The sequence below is a fragment of the Elephas maximus genome, chromosome 22 (genome assembly GCF_024166365.1).
Source record: "Elephas maximus indicus isolate mEleMax1 chromosome 22, mEleMax1 primary haplotype, whole genome shotgun sequence".
Taxonomy (NCBI): domain Eukaryota; kingdom Metazoa; phylum Chordata; class Mammalia; order Proboscidea; family Elephantidae; genus Elephas; species Elephas maximus.
Genome location: NC_064840.1, coordinates 25,722,445 through 25,743,618, shown reverse-complemented (window position 1 = coordinate 25,743,618; position 21,174 = coordinate 25,722,445). Strand labels below are relative to the sequence as shown.

Sequence of the window (21,174 nt, the reverse complement as noted above, 5' to 3'; positions counted from 1 at the left end):
CAACACAATAACTTTTTTCTTTGTTGATTCAGAGGCATAAAGAGCCCAAAGTGGTCAGACGGCATTCTTAACTTCTAGTTCAATAGAATCAGTGTTGTGTTTCCTGGTGGGAGCATTCCTCCCTTTGGAACAAAGACCTCTAGACCCACAGAGCATAGGTTTGCAGGGACAGGAAGCAAAAATTTTGTGAGGGGGTCACTAGAGGTAATAGTGAGTGGTGTGACTCCCATTTCCACCCCTTGATTACTGGACCCATGAATCCTGGCTATGGGAGAAACAGCATCATATATTGGGTGCTGGTTTGGAGCCTGTACAGCCTCTTGGAGAACACTGCCCCTCCCCTGCAAGGTACTGCCACCTAGCTGGTGCCATAATTATGTCTTTAGAAGGCCATTCCATCATTTTATCAAGCCAGCTGATTCAGGATGATAGGCAACATGGTAGGACCAGTGAATTCCATAAGCATGGGTCCACTGCTGCACTTCATTTGCTGTGAACTGAGTCCCTTGATCAGAGGTGATAATGTGTAGGATACCATGATGGTGGGAAAGTCATTCTGTAAATCCATGGATGGTAGTTTCGCAGAAGCATTGTGTGTAGGGAAGGCAAATCCATATCCAGAGTCTCTATTCCAGTAAGAACACTGTCCTTTCCATGATTGAAGTGGTCCAATGTAGTCAATCTGCCACCTCGATGGTGCCACATAGGGGGCTTAGCATTGGTCTCTGCTACTGGCAGATTGGACACTCAGCAGTGGCTGTAGCCAAGTCAGCCTTGGTGAGTGGAAGTCCGCGTTGCTGAGCACATGCATAACCTTCATATCTGCCACCGTGGCCACTTTATGAGCCCATTGGGCAATGACTGGTTTCCGCAGAATGCGTCATCCTAGTCACCTGTTAAAATTTTCCTCTGCTGAGGGCACCCATTGGTGAGCATTTACATGAGACACAAATGCCTTCACTTCTTTGGCCCATTCAGAGAGGTCCATCCACACACCTCTTCCCCATACCTCCTTCTCACCAATTTTCCTATCATGTTCCTTCCAAGTCCCTGACCATCCAGCCAAACCACTGGCCACAGCCCATGCATCAGTATACTATTGCACATCTGGCCATTTCTCCTCCCAAGCAAAGTGAACAACCAGGTGCACTGCTCAAAGTTCTGACCATTGGATGGATTTCCCTTCACCACTGTACTTCGAGGAGGTCCCAGCAAGGGACTGTTGTGCTGCTGCTGTTCACTTTTGAGTGGCGCCTGCAAAGTATACAGAACCATCTGTAACCCAGGCACGAGTTTTCTCTTCCTCAGTCAACTGGTCATAAGGAACTCCCCGTGATGCCACAGGTGCAGGCTGGGGAGAGGACAGATAATGTGACAGGAGTGGAGATCATGGGCATTTGGGCCACTTCTTCATGAACTTACTTTTGCCTTTGGGTCCTGATTGGGCCTGATTTTGTATATAGCACTTTCATTTAATGATGGCGTGCTACTGTGCATGTCTGACTTTATGACCCTGTGAGTCAGAAGAACCCAGTTCATGATGGGCAGCTCAGGCTGCATGGTGACTTGGTGGTCTGAGGCTAAGCACACAGTCTCTGCTAAGGCCTAGTAACAAGCAAAAAGCTATTTCTCAAAAGGAGAGTAGTTATCTGCAGAAGATGGCAGGGCTATACTACAAAATCTTAAGGGTTTGCACTGTAATTCACCAATAGGGGCCTGCCAAAGACTCTAAACAGCATCTCTATCTGCCACTGACACTTTAAGCGCCACCGGATCAGCTGGATCATATGGCCCAAGTGGCACAACAGTTCGCATGGCAAACTGAACTTGTTGCAGAGCCTTCTCTTGGTCTGTGCCCCATTCAAAACCAGCAACTTTCCAAGTCACTTGATAAACAGGCCAGAGTAACACACCCCAATGGGGGATGTTGTCCCCGAAATCTAAAGAGGCGAACCAGGTGTTGTGCCTTTTTTTTTAGTTGTGGGAGGGGCAAGACGAAACAACTCATTTACCTCGGAAAGAATCTCTCGACACGCCCCAAAGCACTGAACCCCTAAAATTTCACTGAGGTGGAAGATGTCTGAATTTTTGTCAGAGTAACTTCCTACGCTCTAGCACTCAAATGTTTTACCAATGAGTTTAGAGTCATTGAGACTGGTTCCTTACTACGTCCAATCTGCATAATGTCATCAACGTTATGGACCAGTGTGATGTCTTGTGGAAGGGAAAAGCAGTCAGTCCCTGTGGACTAAATTATGACACAGAATTGGAGAGCTGATATATCCCTCAGGTAGGCAACTGAAGGTGTATTGCTGACCTTGTCAGCTGAAGGCAAATTGCTTCTGGTCTTCCTTCAAAAGAGGTATAGCAAACAAGGCATTAGCCAGATCAATAGCTGCATACCAGGTACCAGGGGTGTATTAATCTGTGCAAGCAATAACACCATATCTGGAATAGCAGCTGCAATTGGAGTCACCACCTGGTTAAGTTTTCAATAATCCACTGTTATTCTCCAAGATTCACTTTTTTTTTTTTTACATAGGACAAACAGGCAAGTTGATTGGGGATGTGGTGGGAATCACCACCCCTGCATCTTCAAGTCCTTGACGGTGGCACTAACCTCTGCAATCCCTCCAGGAATGCGGTAGTCTTTGGCTTAGTATTTTCCTGGGTACAGTCAGTTCTAATGGCTTCCACTTGGTTCTTTCCACTTGTCAGGGATCCAATGTGGGGGTTCTGCCAGTTGCTGAATATACCTATTCCAATTATGCATTCTGAAACTGGGGAAATTACAGGATAAGTTTGAGGACCCACTAGACTCACTGTGAGGTGAACCTAAGCTCATACTGCATCAATAACCTGATCGCCATGAACCTCCCCCCAACTGGTGGGCCACAGTGACATTTTGGACCTCCTGGAATTAGTGTCAGTTCAGAGCCAGTATCCAGTAATCCCTGAAAAGTCTAATTATTTCCTTTTCCCCAATGAACAGTCACTCTCCTAAAAGGTTGTAGGTCCCATTGGAGAAGGCTGGAAGAAACATTAACAGTATAAATTCTTGGCAGTGCAATCAGGTCCTTCCTCAAGGGGACCCCACCTCTCCTTCTTTCAAGGGGTTGTGGGTCTGTAAATTGGCTGAGTCTGGGAATTGATTGGTTGGCCATGACTCTATTCTGGCAGCTCAAATTAGTCTGCCATTCGCTTGACTTAGTATTCTTTCACTTGTACAGATCAAGTAAATATTTAGTAGATTTCCTACCTATTTCACTCCTAGGGACACCATGATTAAGTAGTCTAATGCCGTAAGTCCAAACGAGTCAGACAATTCTGATTACTGCTTTGACTCCACTGTCCATTATGGTTAATATGCCCACCTTGTCTTTGTCAACTGAGTGCTGCCACTTGGTTTCTACCACCAGGAGGTCAAGCAGCCCTATTGTAGTTAGGTGTCTTAATTCAGTTAGGCAGTTCCTACTGTCTAATCTTACACAAAATAGCAATGACAGCAGTCTTCAAGGATGCTTGGGCTCCCTTCACAAATTTGTTCCTAACCATTGCGGTAAAAGATGTGTCCTCTGGGCACTCCATGTGCGGGTCTGTGGGTCTAATCTAAAAAATCCACTCTAACACACCAATTTCCCTAAGACTTTGGATACTTTCTTCTACAGTATACCAAGGCAGGTCTGGCACTTCAACTTGATTTTTAGTGTGGGCCACCACTTAATGCATGTTTCAGCGAACCAACCATATAAACTATTAGATCCTTTCCTAACCTTTGGAGCTGAAACACTGAATGATGGATCTGCGCTTAGTGGCTCATATCGATAAACTCAGAGTGATCCAACTTAACGTCCCTTGCATCATTATCCCACACCCTTAATAGCCATTCCTACACATATTCCCCAGGTTTCTGTTTATACATAGTAGGAAACTCAAGCAGTTCTGCTGGAGTGTAGCATATCACCTCCTGGGTCACACTTTGTGCTTCATCTACTGGGCCCTGCTGGGACTTAAGTCTATTTATGGGTGGTGGGGATGTGTTCTGAGAACATTTAGCAACATCTTGTAAGGCAATTTCCCAGGCAGTGACTCAGACCACTCCCCAGCAGATGAGTTAGACAAAGGCTCCTTGGACGCAGTTGGGTTAATCTCATCAGACGGGGGCTGACAGCCTAATGGTCTACTGGGGAGGGTGGCTTAGCAGACAATGATAGAGTAATCTCTTCAGATGTGAGTGAGAGGACTGGTTCTGTGTGAAGGAGTCATTCAACAGAATTTAGGGGCTTAGTGCCCCACCTTCCTATCTGCCCATATGTCCCCATCCCAAGTTTCAGGCTCCCATTTCTTCCCAATCAATGCCCTCACTTTAATTTCAGATACCACCCAAGGTTGGAATTCCACTGGCATTGTAATTTAGCCACTCTCATAAGAGTCTGGGTCTGGTTTTCGGCAGTATCAGCTCTATTACTAAAAGAAATAAGACTTTCTTCCAAGGCACAAGTGGTAACTTTTGAGGTTGTTTATGCGGCTCTTGAGCTGTGACTCTGATGCCCTGAGTTCATCTCTTTCTTTCATCACTTTGTCTAGTGAAAGTTGGACCAACCCAGCAGTTTCCTTATACTTCACATTCTGACAAAATTGTAGAAAGGTATCATACACGGACCAGACTCTTATCAACACCTGATGTATTGGTGGTGATATTTTGCATATTTGTACTACCACCTCACATCATGGATTAGCAGTGCCCTCTTTACTACTGGAAGCAGAGTCATCAACATCTTTTTAAGACTAACCAGACTTGAGAACCAATTTTAGAAAACTCATTCTTACAATTTTGTTTCTCTAGAACCACTCTCAGTACCAAATGTCTTAGGCTGGGTTCTTTAGAGAAGCAAAGCCAGTGAAGTGTGTATATACATATATACACAGACACAGACACAGACACACACACATATATGAAACCCTGGTGGCGTAGCAGTTAACAGCGACGGCTGCTAACCAAAAGGTCAGCAGTTCAAATCCACCAGGCGCTCCTTGGAAGCTCTATGGGGCAGTTCTACTCTGTCCTATAGGGTCGCTAGGAGTCAGAATGACTCGATGGCAACGGGTTTGGCTTATATATATATATAGAGAGAGAGATTTACATAAATGGCTCACATGGTTGTAGAGGCTGGAAAGCTCAAAGCCCATGGGTCAGGCTGGAGGCTTCTCATGATTCACATAGCTGCAGGGGCTGGTGAACTCAAGATTGGTGGGTCAGACAGCAGTCCTCTGGTTCACATGCTGTGGAGGTTAATCCCAAGATCTGCAGGCAACACAGCCAGCCACTGGCTCACAGGCTGAGGAGGCTGGTGAATCCCAGGACTGGCAGGTAAGCTGCTAGCTTGAGTCCCAGGAAACTGAGGTCAGATGAACAGGAACCAGTTGCAAGATCCAGAATAAGCAAAAGTCCGTAAACTTTGCCAGAAAGTTCACATATATTGGATGCAGGCCATATCCCTAAGGAAGCTCTCTCTCAATTGATTGGCTACTCATAGCAGATCTCATCATGGAAGTGATTTCATTATATCAGATCTCACTTTGGAGGTGATTACATCATTATATAGCTGCCAAATTACATCGTAACTGCCAAACCACTGAGAATCACGGCCCAGCCAAGTTGACACACAACTGTAACTATCACGCAACCAATTAAAAAATGGGCAAATGACTTAAAACAGATACTTCACCAAAGAGAATATATGGAAAGCAATTAACTACACAAAAAGTGCTCAATCTTTAGCCATTATTCAAATGCAAATTAAAACTACAATGAGATATCAGTACACATCTATCAGAATGGCTACAATAAAAAGTGTTGGCAGTAACAAATACTGGCAAAAAAAATTTGGCAAGGGAGTAGGGAAATCCTCCAATATGGATCTCTCATACATTGCTGGTGGGAATGCAAAATGGTATGGCCACACTGAGAATGTGTGGCAGTTAGAAAATTAAACATACCTTTACCATATTGACAAAGCAATCACACTCTTACCTACATACTCTAAAAAAATGAAAACTTATGTTCACACAAAAAACCTATACACGAATGTTTATAACAACTTTATTCATATTCACCAAAAACTGGAAACAACCTAAATATGCTTCAACAGGTGAATGTAAAAGAATCCATGGCACGTACATCTGTACAATGGAACAACACGGATGAACCTCCCACATTATGCTGAAAGAAGTCATTCTTCAGAGGTCACATCGCACATGAGGATACTTATTGACATTCCGGAAAATGCAAATCTATAAGGACAGAGAACAGACCAGCGTTTGTCACAGGCTGGGATGGGGCAATGATCTGAGGGAATTTTGGGGGGGGTTATGGAACTACTCTGTGTCCTGATTGTTGTGGTGGTTACATCAATCTATACACGTGTTAAACTCACAGAACTGCACACCCAAAAAAGTTAATCTTACAGTATGTTAATTTGAAAGTTAAAAAAATGAAAATCTATATACTCAAATTTCTTTTAAAAAATGCTTTAAAATAAATTTCTCATGTGGATTTCCCCCAGAACGGCTGCTCTGTGGGGCTCTGCCACACTGACCCTGATGTTCTGTGGGCCTGTTTTTCCATCTCTAATAAGAGTGGATCTGTCTAGACCAGTGATTTTCATTCTTTTTTTCCTTCCCAACTGTGTCCCTGGACACGTCCATGTGGATGGGGGCGGGGGGTGGGTTTGGAGAGAAAGGGTATTCAGCCTCCACTGGGCTCTGGACCAACTGGAGCATTTGTGTATTTGTCTGTAAACCTCTGGATTAGAATAGCTGGTCTCAAGTCAGATTCCCAGAAACCAGTGGAGTCTGAACTATCCCAGATTCTGGGCCTACCAGTGGGTCTCTCAGTTGCACCTTTGGCAGGTGCCCTCATGAATACCAGTGGTTAGCTGGCTCTAGCAGTCAGTGATTTAAACAGGTGTTCAGGGGAGAGCTGGAACTGTGCTCCTCCACTCACAACCCCTTGGCGCGCATGGATTGAACACAATGGGAACTCTGCAAAGGCTTCGAAATTTAGGGCTCCCCTAATGTTGGACCAGAAAGGACCTTAAGCCTTTTTTTTTTTTTACACACAAGAAGATCTTTCGGAAGCATGTTGTAAACATTAAATGTTGTGCACAGGTGGGGAAATGCTGTTATGAGGATCAATGTGCTGATCCCCAACCAGCAGGGCCAATGAGTATCCTGAGTAACAAGAGCTGCTGTTTACCCAAAGCATGTACCAGATGCCAGGCACCATGCTAAGGAACCATGTCATCCTCACAACTACCCTGCAGAGAAGGGCTGTTGTTGCTTTGACAGGTGAGGAAAGTGCGCCTCTGAAAAGCCCCAGGTCACATGGAGAGGAGGTGACAGAGATGGGCCTGCCCTGCAGCTCCAGCATTGAGTCAAAATCCATGACAGGAACCCTGAAGCCTGACATCAGGTCTGCTCTCTCAGCATGTGCCCCAGAGAAGGGGACTAAAGGCTGGTGGGGTTGCTGAGGGCATCTTCAGACCTTGCCATCCAGAACAGCACTCAAAAATTTGAATGTCTTCTTATAGTAAATGCTTTTTTAAGAACTACCGTATGTGTAAGTCCAATCTAGAAAACCAGAGTTGGACCACTGTGGTTGAAGGTGGAAGCAGAGTGGCCTGAGGCCCCCAGGGATCCAGAGGCACCTCCCAAAGGCCACTTATCCAATAGGCTGGCACTCCCTGTAAGCAGCACAGGTGGTGCCATGATCCTTAAGGCTCTGGCTTTAGGTTCAAAAGAATGAGGTGGTCTTTTGGTGGACCTGTTCCTGGGTTAGTTGGCCTGGAGGAGGGCTTTAGGATTCCAGACCTGCCACATGTGTTGGGTGCTACTTGCAGGTTCATCTGAGCGGGGCACCACTTGCCTCCCTCTTTTCTTTGGTCAGGGCCCAGCAGCCATGACCTGCCACTCACAGGACTGAAAACTTATTTTAACCACCTTACATTTAATGAGTTTAATCTTGAACGATATGGATTCCAAGGTTAAAAACTCTAGCAACCCTCCTTTTTTCCTCACCCTTAGAAAAGGCACCATCTGCTTTTTCTGTATCAGCCAAAGTAGAATGTTCAAGTTCAGATCTTGATGCAGGATCAACGGCAGGTCTATGTCTCTGATCCCGGGGCCGGGGGTGGCTGGGATGGGTCATAGTGGAATCATCAAGCATGCCTCCTTTTCATAGACGTCAGGGATCATGCCTATTGGGGAGCTGACCATGTGGACGGTGTTCTTGCCAAACAGCTGGAACTCATAGTGGATGAGCTGTTCCCAGAAGCCACTGTTGGGCCGGATGATGGGCCGGCACAATTTGGTCCACGTATGGGCATCCCGCAGGGACATGGCATGGTACTTCATGAGGTAGGCAAGGCAGAGGGTGGCCGATCGGCTCACGCCAGCGGCACAGTGCAGCAGTGTGCGGCCCTGCTTCATCTCCACACTGTGGATGTGGTCAGCGATGGGGTCAAAGAAGTCGCAGAGGCGTGAGGCGGGGCTGTCAGCCACAGGCACCTGCATGTACTGGATGTCCTCGTAGTGGGTGTTCACCACCTCCACCGAGATGTTGATGACTGTGGTGATCTGGTGGCTGGAGAGCATGAGCTTGTTGTTGGCAGCCACGCCACTGCTGATATACAGGCTGCTGGTGACCTGTGAGAGGCCACTGACTGAAGACTGCCGGGGCTGAACTGGGAAGGCACATGAAGGTGCTGTCATTCAGGCGGTGGGTCAGTGGTCAGTGGGGAGCAAAGGCTGCATCTTTCTGCTGGGCTGAGTCCACGGAAAACTGCAGAGAGTGAGGGAAGGCTTAGCAGGACGACCCCAGGGATTTCTGGACCTACAGCAGGATTCCCCAGAGGGTGGTCCTCTGACCACCTGCATCAGAATTCTGTAGGGAGCTTATTAAAAAAGCAGTCCTCCACAGACCCACTCAGTCAAACTCTTAGGGTGAGGAGGACTCTGCGTTTTCAGCACACTTCTTAGGGGGTGTCATGTGCAGTGCCCTACATGACCAAGGTCAAGCCCCAGCCTGGCATCCCAGGCCCTCCCTGGGAGCGCCACATTTCTAACTGGGCAGGCTGGCTTGTGTCCCTCAGCTGTGCCCCGGCCTGACTCTCTATCTAGCTCAAATAGCCCCCTCCCCACCTCTCTTCAAACTCTCTCCCTCCTTCAAGCCCCTCTAAGTGGGAACCACCTGCACAGTCTCCCTCCTCAGCCTCCTGAATTTATGCCCAAATCAGAAGGAAGGATACCAGCCCCCCAGCCCCCATTCCAAGGGCCATCTCTTTGAAGAGACAGACTGCCCAAGTGAAACAGACATCAAATTATAAAGTCTACATGTTAAACACGCTTCTGCACCTTGCTGCCAAGGGTCTAGAGATGGGAGTAGCTAAAAGCTTCCCGGCAGAGGTAAGCGTCAGGGCCCCACAGAACCCCCAGGGGCAAGTACAGAAGGGCAGGGCTGTGGCATATACCTAGGGAGGGGCAGACCCCTGCCTTCTAAGAGTTCCAGGTCTTTTACTCTCCCACACTTAAACAAAGCTGCAAAAATCACATATCCTTGTAAGTTTCTCTGAAATAGGAGCATTCGGCTTTAGATCACACCTCTCAAGGCCAAACAGCAGTCCTCACCAGGTACAGACAAATGAGACAAAGTTTTGTTCCCCTGCTTAATAAAATACTCCAGTGGCTGCCCATTGTCAGGGTAAGATTGAGTTCCTCAGATCAGCTGTCAAGGCCATTTGTGGCCTGGCTCCTGCCCATCTCTCCCGCCTATTAGCCATTCCCACTTCCTGAAGAGCCCCAGCTAGGCTGCGCCACTTGCAGTGCCTTAGAGACATCCTGTCCTGCCTGGCCCAAAGCCTTTGCCTCTGCTACCCTCTCCATCCAGAACCCCCTTTCCTTATAAGCCTATCTGTTCCGGATCAGCAGAGGAATGGAAAAGGTTAACGAGCCTTGGAATCTTAGCCCAAAGGTTTGGGACAGCATCCCTCCCCGCCCCTATATTTGATAGGATTCCTTGCCCCAGGCTTTCTTAGCCCTATGTACTTTCCTTCCTTACACTTTCTGAGGCTGTGGTTTTGCCTTTATTTGTCTGATTATTTGATTAATGTCTGTCTCACCAGGAGACCATGAGCTCTATTGGGATATGACCACATCTGCCTTCATTTCTACTGGATCACCAGCGCCAAGCTCTGTGTCACCACAAGTAGGTGCTTGATAAATACTTGTTGAATGAAGAAATGACTCTGATAATCACAACACTACCTTCCAATTGAAAGGTCTTCTGGAATGGATGAGTTCTCTTGCTGCATTTCACTACAATTTCAGGGAGGGGTTAGGTGAGGGTGGAGGTAGTACCTGGGCTGCTGGAAGAGAGAGGCTGATTTGCATAGGCAAATCCTACCTGCCAATGTCCAGGGTCAAATGCATCAAGCTCATCCCAGGATGGGCAGATGGGGCTGGTGTCGCAAAGGTCACATAAGAGACAGGGAAAAAAGCTCCAAAACACTCAGTTGGAAGACTAAATGCTAAGGGAAGCTCTGGATCCTTACCATCAGAGAACCCAGAGAGAAGTGAACTGAGGGTCCTGGTAAGAAACAGGAATAGAGGAGATTGTTGTTCACTACGGTAACAAAAAGCTTCCTGAGGAGAAGCTGCTCTTGAGGGAGAGAGTAACGATGGGTGGACACCCATTTTCACGTTCTGCTGTCGTAAGCTGCAGTTGAGTCGATTCCGACTCATGGTGTGACCCCATGTATGTATGCAGAATAGAACTGCTCCATAGGGTTTTCAAGGCTGTGACCTTTCAGAAGCAGATTGCCAGGCCTGTCTTCCAAGGCATCTCTGGGTGGATCTGAACTGCCAACCTTTCAGATAGTAATTGAGTAGTTAACCATTTGTGCCACCAAGGGTGCCCTTATTTTCATGTTGCTGTCCGGAGCCATCCAGTTGGTTCCAATTCATAGTGACCCTACGTACAACAGAACAAAATACTGCCTGGTCTTGTGCCATCCTCACAATCATTGTTATGGTTGAGTCCACTGTTGCAGCCACTGTATCGATCCATCTCGTTGATGGTCTTCCTCTTTTCACTGATCCTCTGCCAAACGGAAACCCTAGTGGTGTAGTAGTTAAGTCCTACGGCTGCTAACCAAAGGGTCGGCAGTTCAAATCCACCAGGTGCTCCTTGGAAACTCTATGGGGCAGTTCTACTCTGTCCTATAGGGTTGCTATGAGTCAGAATCGACTTGATGGCACTGGGTTTGGTTTTTGGTCTCTGTCAAACATTATGTCCTTCTCCAGGGACTGGTGTCTCCCAATAACACGTCCAAAGTACATGAGATGAAGTCTCGCCATCCTTGCTTCTAAGGAGTATTTTGACTGTACTTCTTCCAAGACAAATTTGTTTGTTCTTCTGGCCGTCCATGGTATATTCAATATTCTTCGCCAACACCATAATTCAAAGGCATCAATTCTTCTTCAGTCTTCCTTATTCACTGTCCAGCTTTAACATGTGTGTGAGGTGACTGAAACACCATACCTTGGGTCAGGCACATCTTAGTCCTTAAAGTGACATCTTTATTTTTTAATGCCTTAAAAAGGTCTTTTGCAGCAGATTTGCCTGATGCAACACATCATTTGATTTCTTGACTGCTGTTTCTATGGGCACTGATTGTGGATCTAAGAAAAATGAAATCCTCGACAACTTCGATCTTTTCTCTGTTTATCATGATGTTGCTTGTTGGTCCAGCTGTGAAGATTTTTGTTTCATGTTGAGGTGCAATCCATACTGAAGGCTGTGGTCTTTGATCTTCATCAGCAAGTGCTTCAAGTTCTCTTCACTTTCAGCAAGCAAGGTTGTATCATCTGCATAATACAGGTTGTTAATGAGTCTTCCTCCAATCCTGATGCCCCGTTCTTCTTCATGTAGTCTAGCTTCTCGTATTTGCTCAGCATACAGATTAAATAGGTATGGTGAAAGAATACAACCCTGACACACACCTTTCCTGACTTTAAACCAATCAGTATCCCCTTGTTCTGTCTGAACAACCGCCTCTTGATCTATGTAAAGGTTCTCTTCACTTTCAGCAAGCAACGTTGTGTCATCTGCATACCACAGGTTGTTAATGATCTTTCTCAAATTCTCATGCTGTGTACTTCTTCATATAGTCCATCTTCAAGGATTATCTGCTTAACATACAGATTAAAAAAACATGTGAAAGGATACAACCCTGGCACACAATTTTTCTGACTTTAAACCATGTAGTATCCCCTTGTCCTACTCTTGGTCTATGTACAGGTTCCTCAAAAGCACAATTAAGTATTCTGAAATTCCCATTCTTTGCAATGTTATCCATAATTTGTTACAATACACACAGTCGAATGCCTTTGCATAGTCAGTAAAACACAGGTAAACATCTTTCTGGTATTCTCTGCTTTCAGCCATCTCACGTCAGCAAAGACATCCCTCGTTCCATGTCCTCTTCTGAATCTGGCTTGAACTTCTGGCAGTTCCCTGTGGGTGTACTGCTGCAACCAGTTTTGAATGATCTTCAGCAAAATTTTACTTTCATGTGGTATTAATGACATTGCTCGATAATTTCCACATTCTGTGAGATCACCTTTCTTTGGAATGGGCACAAATATGGATCTCTTCCAGTCAGTTGGCCAGGAAGCTGTCTTCCAAATTTCTTGGCATAGACAAGTGAGCACTTCCAGCGCTGTATCCATTTGCTGAAACATCTCAGCCGACATTCTGTCAATTCCTGGAGCCTTGTTTTTAGCCAATGCCTTCAGTGTGGCTCGAACTTCTTCCTTCAGTACCATTGGTAGTTGATCATATGCTACCTTCTGAAATGGCTGAACATGGATCACTTCTTCTTGGTACAGTGACTCTGTGTATTCCTTCTATCTTCTTTAGATGCTTCCTGCGTTGTTTAATATTTTCCCCATAGAATACTTCAATATTGCAACCTCAGGCTTGATTTTTTTTTTTTCTTCAGTTCTTTCAGCTTGAGAAATCTTAAGTGTGCCTTTCTCTTTTGGTTTTCTAACTTCAGGTCTTTGCAGATTTCATTATAATACTTTGTCTTCTTGAGTCATTCTTTGAAAACTTCTGTTTCGCTCTTTTACTTCATCATTTCTTCGTTTTGCTTTAGCTACTTGATGTTCAAGAGCAAGTTTCAGAGTCTCTTCTGACATCCATTTTGGTCTTTTCTTTCTTTCCTGTCTTTTTAATGACCTTTTGCTTTCTTCATGTATGATGTCTTTGATGCCATTCCACAACTTGCCTGGTCTTTGGCCATTAGTGTTCAATGCATCAAACCTATTCTTGAGATGGTCTCTAAATTTAGGTAGGATATACTCAAGGTCATATTTTGGCTCTTGTGGACTTGCTTTAATTTTCTTCAGCTTCAATTTGAACTTGCATATAAGCAATTGATGGTGTGTTCTGCAGTCGTCTCCTGGCCTTGTCCTGACCGATGATATTCAGCTTTTCCATTGTCTCTTTCCACAGGTGTAGTTGATTTGATCTCCGTGTATTCCATGTGGCCAGGTCCACATGTACAGTTGTTGTTTATGTTACGAAGAAAGGTATCTGCACTGAAGAAGTCGTTGGTGTCAAAAAATTCTATCATGGGATCTCTGGCATCATTTCTAACACCAAGGCCATATTTTCCCACAACTTAGCCTTCTTTGTTTCCAACTTTCCTATTCCAAACACTAGTAATTATTAATGCATCTTGATTTCATGTTTGATCAATTTCACACTGCAGGAGTTGGTAAAAATCTTCCATTTCTTCATCTTTGGCCTTAGTGGTTGTTGCACAAATTTGAATAATAGTCATATTAGCTGGTCTTTCTTGTAGATGTATGGATATTATCCTATCGGTGACAGAGCTGAACTTCAGGAAAGATCTAGAAATGTTCTTTTTGATGATGAATGCAACATCAATTCCTCTTCAATTTGTCATTCCCTACATAGTAGACCATATGATTGTCTGATTCAAAATGGCCAATACCAGTACATTTCAGCTCACTTAATACCTGGGATATCGATGCTTATGCATTTCATTTTTGACAATTTACGATTTTCCTAGATTCATATCTCATACATTCTATGTTCCTATTATTAATGGATGTTTGCAGCTGTTTTTTCTCATTTGGAGTCATGTCACATCAGCAAATGAAGGTCCTGAAAGCCTCAATTCATCCATATCATTAAGACTGACTCTACTTTGAGGAAGCAGCTCTTCCCCAGTCATCTTCTGAATGCCTTCCAACCTGAGGAAAAGCTCATTTTCTGACATTATATCAGATAATGTTCCACTGCTATTCATAAGGTTTTCACTGGCTAATTCTTTTCAGAAGGAGACCACCAGATCATTTTTCTAGTCTTGTCTTAGTCAGGAAGCTCAGCTGAAACCTGACTGCCATTGGGGGCCCTGCTGGTATTTGAAATACCAGTGGTATAGCTTCCAGTATCACAGCAGCACACAAGCCACCACAGTACAAAATCTGACATATGAGTGGTGGTTATTTCCATGCTAGTAAAGAAATATCTATCAGGTGCTGTATGAGGTTGTGGGGATGCTGAAATGCACAAGAAAGTTATGATCATTCTTTTCACATAGCTCAAAGTCTAGTCCGGGGAGACAGGCATTAAACAAGCAACTACAGTTGTGACAGAGCTGGAAAATAGGAATAATAGTGCCTACCTCACAAGGATGCTGTGATGATTAAATAAGATAATCCAGTGATGTGATAACACATGGTCTGGCACAGAGTGTGCCCTCTATAAATGATAACTATTCTTGTTAGGAGCCCTGGCAGTCCATTGGCTAAGTGCTGGGCTGCTAATGGAAAAGTCAGTGGTTTGAACCCACCAGCCACTCTGTGAGAGAAAAGACCTGGTGATCTGCTCCAGTACAGATTACAACCTAGAAAATTTTACAGGGGCAGTTCTATTCTGTCCTATAGGTCGCTATGAGTTGGCATGGCCTGGGCGACACACAACAGCAGTATTCTTGCTATTGTTAGGGTAGTTAAAACGCAGGGCATTGCAGGAGTGGAAAATAAATGGTTATTCCAGGTTGGGGTTAAGGTATTGAAAAGATGGTCTGAAGAAGTGACACAGAGACTTGAACATTTAGCAGCAGGACAAGAAAGTAGAGAAACAGCAGTTTCACCACTTATAGTCTTGACTTCCCTCCTCTGTTTCCATCTTCAAAGTAACCTACCCGGGCCTGAGCCTAGCGTTAATAGCTCTATTTTACATAGAGTGAAAGTGAGGCAGGGAGGAGAAAGGGCCTTGCGCAAAGCGACAAAACAGGGCCCCAAAGCGGGTCTTTCTGGTCTCATTACGTGTAAGAAAACTCGACAAACACCGCGGGCGTTTATAAAATACTGGCTTACAAACGTGTAACAAAATCCACTGGTTGACGAGCGCGAGGCGCCATTTCACGGGGCGAGTCTGCTAGGCTTCCTAGAGGTGACACCAGAGTGGCCTTCTTCGTCAAGTTGTGTGAGCTCGGCTCCAGGCTATAAGCACCCGCTGCCAGTCCGGGACCCTGACGACCTTACCTCTCTGGGCCGGTTCGGGGTAACACTCCCACGGACGGGTGGGCGGGCTCGCTCAGGAAGCAGCCGCACCGCTAAGTCTCGGGCGAGAGTTTAGGGGAGAGGAGACGGGTCACGATCTCGGAGCCACAATTCCGAACAGCCAAGCTCTTTCGTTTTCATGGGAATGGATCATCGTCGACGAATCAGTCGTGCTAGGTCTTCGAAGAAAGCCCAGCCCTGGCTCATCCTGTTATTTGCCCCACGAAAACGCTGTGCTACGACAATCCCGATCAAGTGGGCTCCGCAGCCCCAGCGCTATCCAGCCTGACCAGACCGTCTCCACGGCAACCGCCCGAGCCGCGCCACGGCGGCCGCCAAGGGACAATCCTGCCGCGCCCGCTTCTTCCGGAACTCAGTGCTCACATCCTGACCCCTCGCGCGTTTCCCGGGTAACGCGCTGCTCTCAGATCATGCATTCAGCCTGTGAGCTCACTCCCCGTCCGCGCGCCGTCAGAGACCATGTCTCTCGCTGTTCCCCAAAACCACCTAGCTCCCATCCAGGAATATTCGACCGCGGAAAACTCTCATGGACAGTCGTCCAGGCCCTCGGTCACATGGAACCTGAACTCGCCTGTGGCTTATGCGACTGCCGCCCAGGCGGCCACCGGTTCCTGGAGCGCCCGACCCTCGGCCGTCTTCGGGCTCGATTCGCAGAGCAGTCGCAAAGGAGTCTGCGTGGGCGCCCGGCCGCAGATCTGCTTCCTGCGGCCGCGGACCGCACAGACGCCGGTGCTGTACAGGTGTGGCCCAAGTGCCAGAGCGTTCGTCAGACCTCGGGGTCCATGGGGGAGCCCGAACTCCCTCAGACCCTGGGGTCCATCAACGGGACCCTCAGGCTCCTGGCCAAGGCTCTCCGACAGCGGTTACTCTCAGAGCCAGGCCTTTTCTTGGGAGACCGTATTTCTCGCAGACATGGGTCCCAGCTCCGTCCTAGTCCAATTCTTGAGACCCCCAGGAGCCCCAATTCCCTTAGCCCGGACTCCCGGGAGAAGCCGAAATCACACAGCAAGCCTACGTTTCCTCTGAGAGGGTTTCGGCCAGGAGGTCCCCAGCGCCCTTTGAGGCGAGCCCTGAATCCTCTCAAAGTCTGACGAGGCCTAGGTCCCCTCAGGCCTGAACCTGCCCGACACCCACCTCCTCCTCAGCGTCCACTTCCTTCAGTGATGCTGGCAAGTCCGCTTTTCCCTCAGCTTGGCCCCAATCCCCACAAACCTCAACTGCCCCCCACACCTTCCATTGCAGGACCCCCTGGCGGCATCCTCCAAGCTCCCACAGAGGCCTTTCAGGGAGAAGCGCTTTGGCTCAAAGTTATCTGAAAGAGAATATTCCCAGGCATTGCCTTTTTTTTTTTTTTTTTCCTTCCTTCCAAATTGGTAACTTTCTTCCAATTTTTTTCTTTTCTTTATGAAATTGGTAAATTTGGTGCACCACTGAGTGGATGAAGTGTTTAATGTATTTAAATATTTTAGGTCTTTTTTTAAACAGATTTTTGGGACTTGTGTGTGAGCATTTTGGTTGCTAAACTTCAGCTTTTTTCATCACCTTATGCCTATGCCATGTTGCCATGCATGGAAGTCAGAAAACCTGTAAATGAGAGATTGGGACGTTTTTAGCAGTTTGTAACTATAAAACATTCATGAACCTGTAGTTCCAAATTGACTGAAAATGAATTAGGAAACAATTTTATAAATCCTTTAAAATTGTCATTTTGGGTCCTCACTGTAAAAGTAATATACATTCATTATAGGAAAATCAGACAAGACAAACAAGCAAGCTTAAAGCCTTAAAAAACACACATCACCCTACTTAGCCAGAGACCATCGCTGTTAACATTTTGGTGTATATCCTTCCAGGTCCATTCATATGTATGTGTTACAATATGCTGATACTTTTTTTTTTGGAAAAATACAAAAAGTGATCACTCTTTTGTAACCTGCTTCCCCACCCCCTTAATATGCCATGGAGGTACATGTCTGTTATAATAGTTTTAATAGGTGTGTAGTATTTTATTGTACAACCTAACTACAATTGTTCAGTTCCTTCCCTGTTGTTGTGCACTTAGTTTCCAAAGTTTTAGAAAGACTGAACAATTATTTAAAAATGAGCAAAAGCATTTAAAAGTACATGAGTTGGAATCGACTTGATGGCAATAGGTTTGGTTTTTTGTTTTTTTTTTTTGCAAAACCACTCCATGGTATAACCAAATTATCAAAAAATGACAACTCTGCCTGACAATATATATTTTTGACCAATTTCTCATGTTATCTCTATTTTCACTTGGAGCACCTAACTCCATTCTCTCTTCCCCCACCTTCCTTCTCCCTTAGAATTTCCCTAATGGGGGAGGATTTGGAAAAAACCCAACCCGACTTTTGTCCAAATTCTTCATTCCTGATTCTTCCATACTCAGATACCCCTTAGACCTCAACTTTGGAGCAAGTGCCCCCCAAACTCACGGCTATCTAGTTGATTCCTACTCACAAGGGCTTTATAGGACATAGTAGAACTACCCCATAGGGTTTCCAAGGCTGTGAATCTTTACAGAAGCAGACTTCCACATCTTTCTCCTCCGGAATAGCTGGTAGGTTTGAACTGGTACCCTTTCAGTTAGCAGCCTAGTGCTTTAACCACTGTACCACCAGGGCTCAAGTGCCCCCCCCAGCCCTCCTCAAATTCATGCCCCGAACCCTACACTAAAACTTTGGCATCCCTCCTCTAACATCCCCCCCCACCACCACCCCTACCTCACCCTACATTTTCTCCTTAAGATGACTGCCCCTGAAGCCAGTTCTGAGTCCCTGTTAACCCTTCTCGCCCAGTTCTAGGCCATTCTACATCCCTCTCAAGATAGCTTTTCCACTCAACACCCAAGAAACACCGCTTTAACTCACTTTCCACAAGAAGAAATCTCTGCTTGCTCCCTTGCTCCCCTGAAAATTAGGACAGAGCTGTGTGCCATGAAACCAGACCCTTCCCTGGCCCCAGCCATCTCCAGCCTGTACCGCCTTCCCATCTTCCCTCCAGCTTAATGAACTCCAGTGAAGCAGTGACAACGAAATTTTTACCCAAGAGCCACTTATCTCGGGTAATTATTCGTGACAACCTCGGTGCACAACGAATCTTTGAGATGGAGGTAAAGTAGTCACAAGCTTTTCCATTAGAGGGTGTTAGTGGCTTGACCCATATTCATTTCACTCTCACCTCTGACTCTGGGGGCAGATCACAGATCTTAGAGGCTATAGGAACCCATCAGGGTACTCTAATGCAGGCCTCATTTACAGATGAGGTTATTGAGATTCTGAGTTACTGACTGGCCCATGGTCCCACAGCTTTTCCTGGGCTGAGGGAGCCAGAGCACATTACCTCTCTGGGCATAGGGAATCCATGAATGAATTCCTACTGTCTCCCATCTAAAGAAGCCTTGGTTTCTAGAGATTGGAGCGGCATCAACACTATCCGTGTTGATCAGTGATTAGTCCTTTTCCTTCAGAGATTATCCCAATTTTCCAGATGAGAACTTGCTTGTGGACAAGTAAGGTTTGACCTTCAGAAGAAGGGGATGGGAACCACAGTGCCGTCACCCCACTGCTTCCCACAGACCCTGCTTAATAATTAATTGATTAAGGGCCTGCTTGGGATGGACACTGTGTTGGCACTAGGGAGAGTCTCGAACAAGTGGACTCCAAGACCTCATTCATTTCTTTAAGCAGATTAGGAGCCTAGAGTTGAGCTACTGCCCTCTTCTTGGCTCTGTTGAGCTTTCCTCCATGTTCCAGGTCCAAATCTGCATGGGCCCATGGGACTCTGATAGCGAAAGCAAAGGGGTGAGAAGGAGGCTTAAAAGATGGTGCCAGGTCCTAAGAGCCACAAAGACTAAATGAAGAGTAGGAGCCTGGGTATTTCTCCCTCTGCTAAATTTAGAGACATGGCATAGTGGAAATAGTGTGGACTTGGAGATGGGTAGGCCCACTTTCTGGGACCTTGAGTGAATCACACTTTCTCGGGGACTCTTCTCTTTTTTGTAAAATAGGATCTGCCTACTTCTCATTGGCTGTATTAGAATCATCTCAGGTACATGATGCAACTATAGATTCCTGGCTCCCACTCAAGCCCCATTAAGCTAGGGACCCTCTCTTGGGTCTATATTTTTATTAAGTAACTGAAATGTTTCTGATGCTCTGCCAGGCTTAGAATAATCGCATCAACATTGACTGACGTTTATGCAGAACTTTGCTCAACATGCAAGGTCTTGGGACGGTGTTAGAGCTTATTAGAATTCCCTGGCTCAACTCCCACCAGATTCCATTGCTACATGCCTAAAATCTCCCCATCTTTCAAAACCCAGCCCCACTTTATATGCCAACCCGCCACGAAGCTTTTCTTAATGTTTCCAATCTTAGATTTTGTGCTTCTTTTAAGAGGTATCATTGTCAGCCTTGCTTAGAATATTTGGACACGTCTCACCTTCCTCACTAAATTGTAGTTGCGTGAAGACCTAAGGGTGACTTTCCTTAGTATCCCCTGCTGTAGCTAGCTCATTTGAATAAATAAATGAACAAGGGAGACACAGGATGTGCCTTGGTAGAGTTCACAGTCTTGCTGTGGACAGGATAGAAGCAGGACAGAATTTATATAATAGAAGAAACAAGTAGAGTTCTGTGTGACATAGAGGATGTCACAGGTAATATATGGGAAGCACCAAGTGAACAACAGGGATGGGATGATAGGAGTTGGGAGGTGGGAAAGGAACAAGATGTACCTTTTAGCCCCTCCCCACTCTGCCTGTTTCTGACCAGTATTCAAATAGAGCTGGTAAGGTCGAAGTCAGATCCTAGATTGCAGACTGTCAGGAGGTACCATAGAGGTTCTCTAGCTCAATGCCCACATATTACAAATAGGGAAAGGTGAGGCTTCCTATGAGTCAAGTTATTTATAGACTGTTGGGTCCAGCTGGCATATCACTCCCCTCCCCCAACTGGCAGCACAGATGCCTTCTTTGTGGAACTGTGTTCTTCATCCTAACCTCATCTCTTTTTTTTTTTTTGTAAGACAAGAGCTTCAGATAAGACCAAGAAAAAGATGAGCCACTTGTATGACCACCTGAAAAAAAAGTTCATGACAGACCAGCTCAGAAAGCTGGGGCGCTGGAGACGGGAGTCCTTGAACCTCCAACGGTACCTGGATAGCATCCGACTCTACAAGGTCTAGTTCAGACTTGGGCCTAAAAAATGCCACATACGCTAGTCAAGCCGTTATGATCTACCTCAGGGCAACAGCAACACTAGAAGAACTAGAAACTGGCCAGCCTACACCATGGTAGCAGCAACAATAAACTGAGAGCAGTGGACAGCGGAGCACAGAAAAACCTGCAGCAATTCTAATATTTCTTGCCCCACCCCACCTCAGCTATTCTGAATAGTGAAGGAGATCCTGATGGTCCCGTCACTGCTGGATCGGAAGCAGCTCAGTCAAGCTGGCTTCCGTGGTTAAGGC

The 21,174-nt window shown here is 46.0% G+C and overlaps 2 protein-coding genes across 3 annotated transcripts; one reads left to right on the top strand and one right to left on the bottom strand.

Moving 5' to 3' along the window:
* Positions 1 to 6,105: 6,105 nt before the first annotated feature.
* DUSP18 (dual specificity phosphatase 18) lies at positions 6,106 to 15,980 on the bottom strand. 2 transcript variants are annotated; one of them, XR_007514957.1, is made up of 3 exons: positions 15,643 to 15,980; positions 8,080 to 8,842; positions 6,106 to 6,294 (listed from the first exon to the last, which is right to left on the bottom strand). XR_007514957.1 is itself a non-coding variant. In XM_049866558.1 (2 exons), exon 2 carries the CDS (start codon positions 8,770 to 8,772, stop codon positions 8,206 to 8,208), a length of 567 nt encoding a protein of 188 aa, XP_049722515.1. In that variant the 5' UTR covers positions 8,773 to 8,842; positions 15,475 to 15,980; the 3' UTR covers positions 6,106 to 8,205. The 2 variants fall into 2 exon arrangements, 1 of the variants encoding a protein (XP_049722515.1); XM_049866558.1 differs by having other exon boundaries at positions 6,106 to 8,842; positions 15,475 to 15,980.
* Positions 15,981 to 16,047: 67 nt separating this feature from the next.
* On the top strand, positions 16,048 to 20,929 carry C22H5orf52 (chromosome 22 C5orf52 homolog). The gene is made up of 3 exons (XM_049866983.1): positions 16,048 to 16,421; positions 18,706 to 18,819; positions 20,736 to 20,929. Exons 1-3 carry the CDS (start codon positions 16,141 to 16,143, stop codon positions 20,887 to 20,889), a joined length of 549 nt encoding a protein of 182 aa, XP_049722940.1. The 5' UTR covers positions 16,048 to 16,140; the 3' UTR covers positions 20,890 to 20,929.
* Positions 20,930 to 21,174: the final 245 nt, after the last annotated feature.

What these genes read in the sequence shown, in the direction of transcription:
- C22H5orf52 (XM_049866983.1), top strand. Translation starts at nt 16,141, where the DNA reads ATGTCTCTCGCTGTTCCCCAAAACCACCTAGCTCCCATCCAGGAATAT. An exon ending in CAGACGCCGGTGCTGTACAG is followed by an intron (nt 16,422 to 18,705) that starts GTGTGGCCCAAG and finishes TCTTCCCTCCAG; the next exon opens with CTTAATGAACTCCAGTGAAG. An exon ending in ATCTTTGAGATGGAGGTAAA is followed by an intron (nt 18,820 to 20,735) that starts GTAGTCACAAGC and finishes TTGTAAGACAAG; the next exon opens with AGCTTCAGATAAGACCAAGA.
- DUSP18 (XM_049866558.1), bottom strand. Translation starts at nt 8,772, where the DNA reads ATGACAGCACCTTCATGTGCCTTCCCAGTTCAGCCCCGGCAGTCTTCA.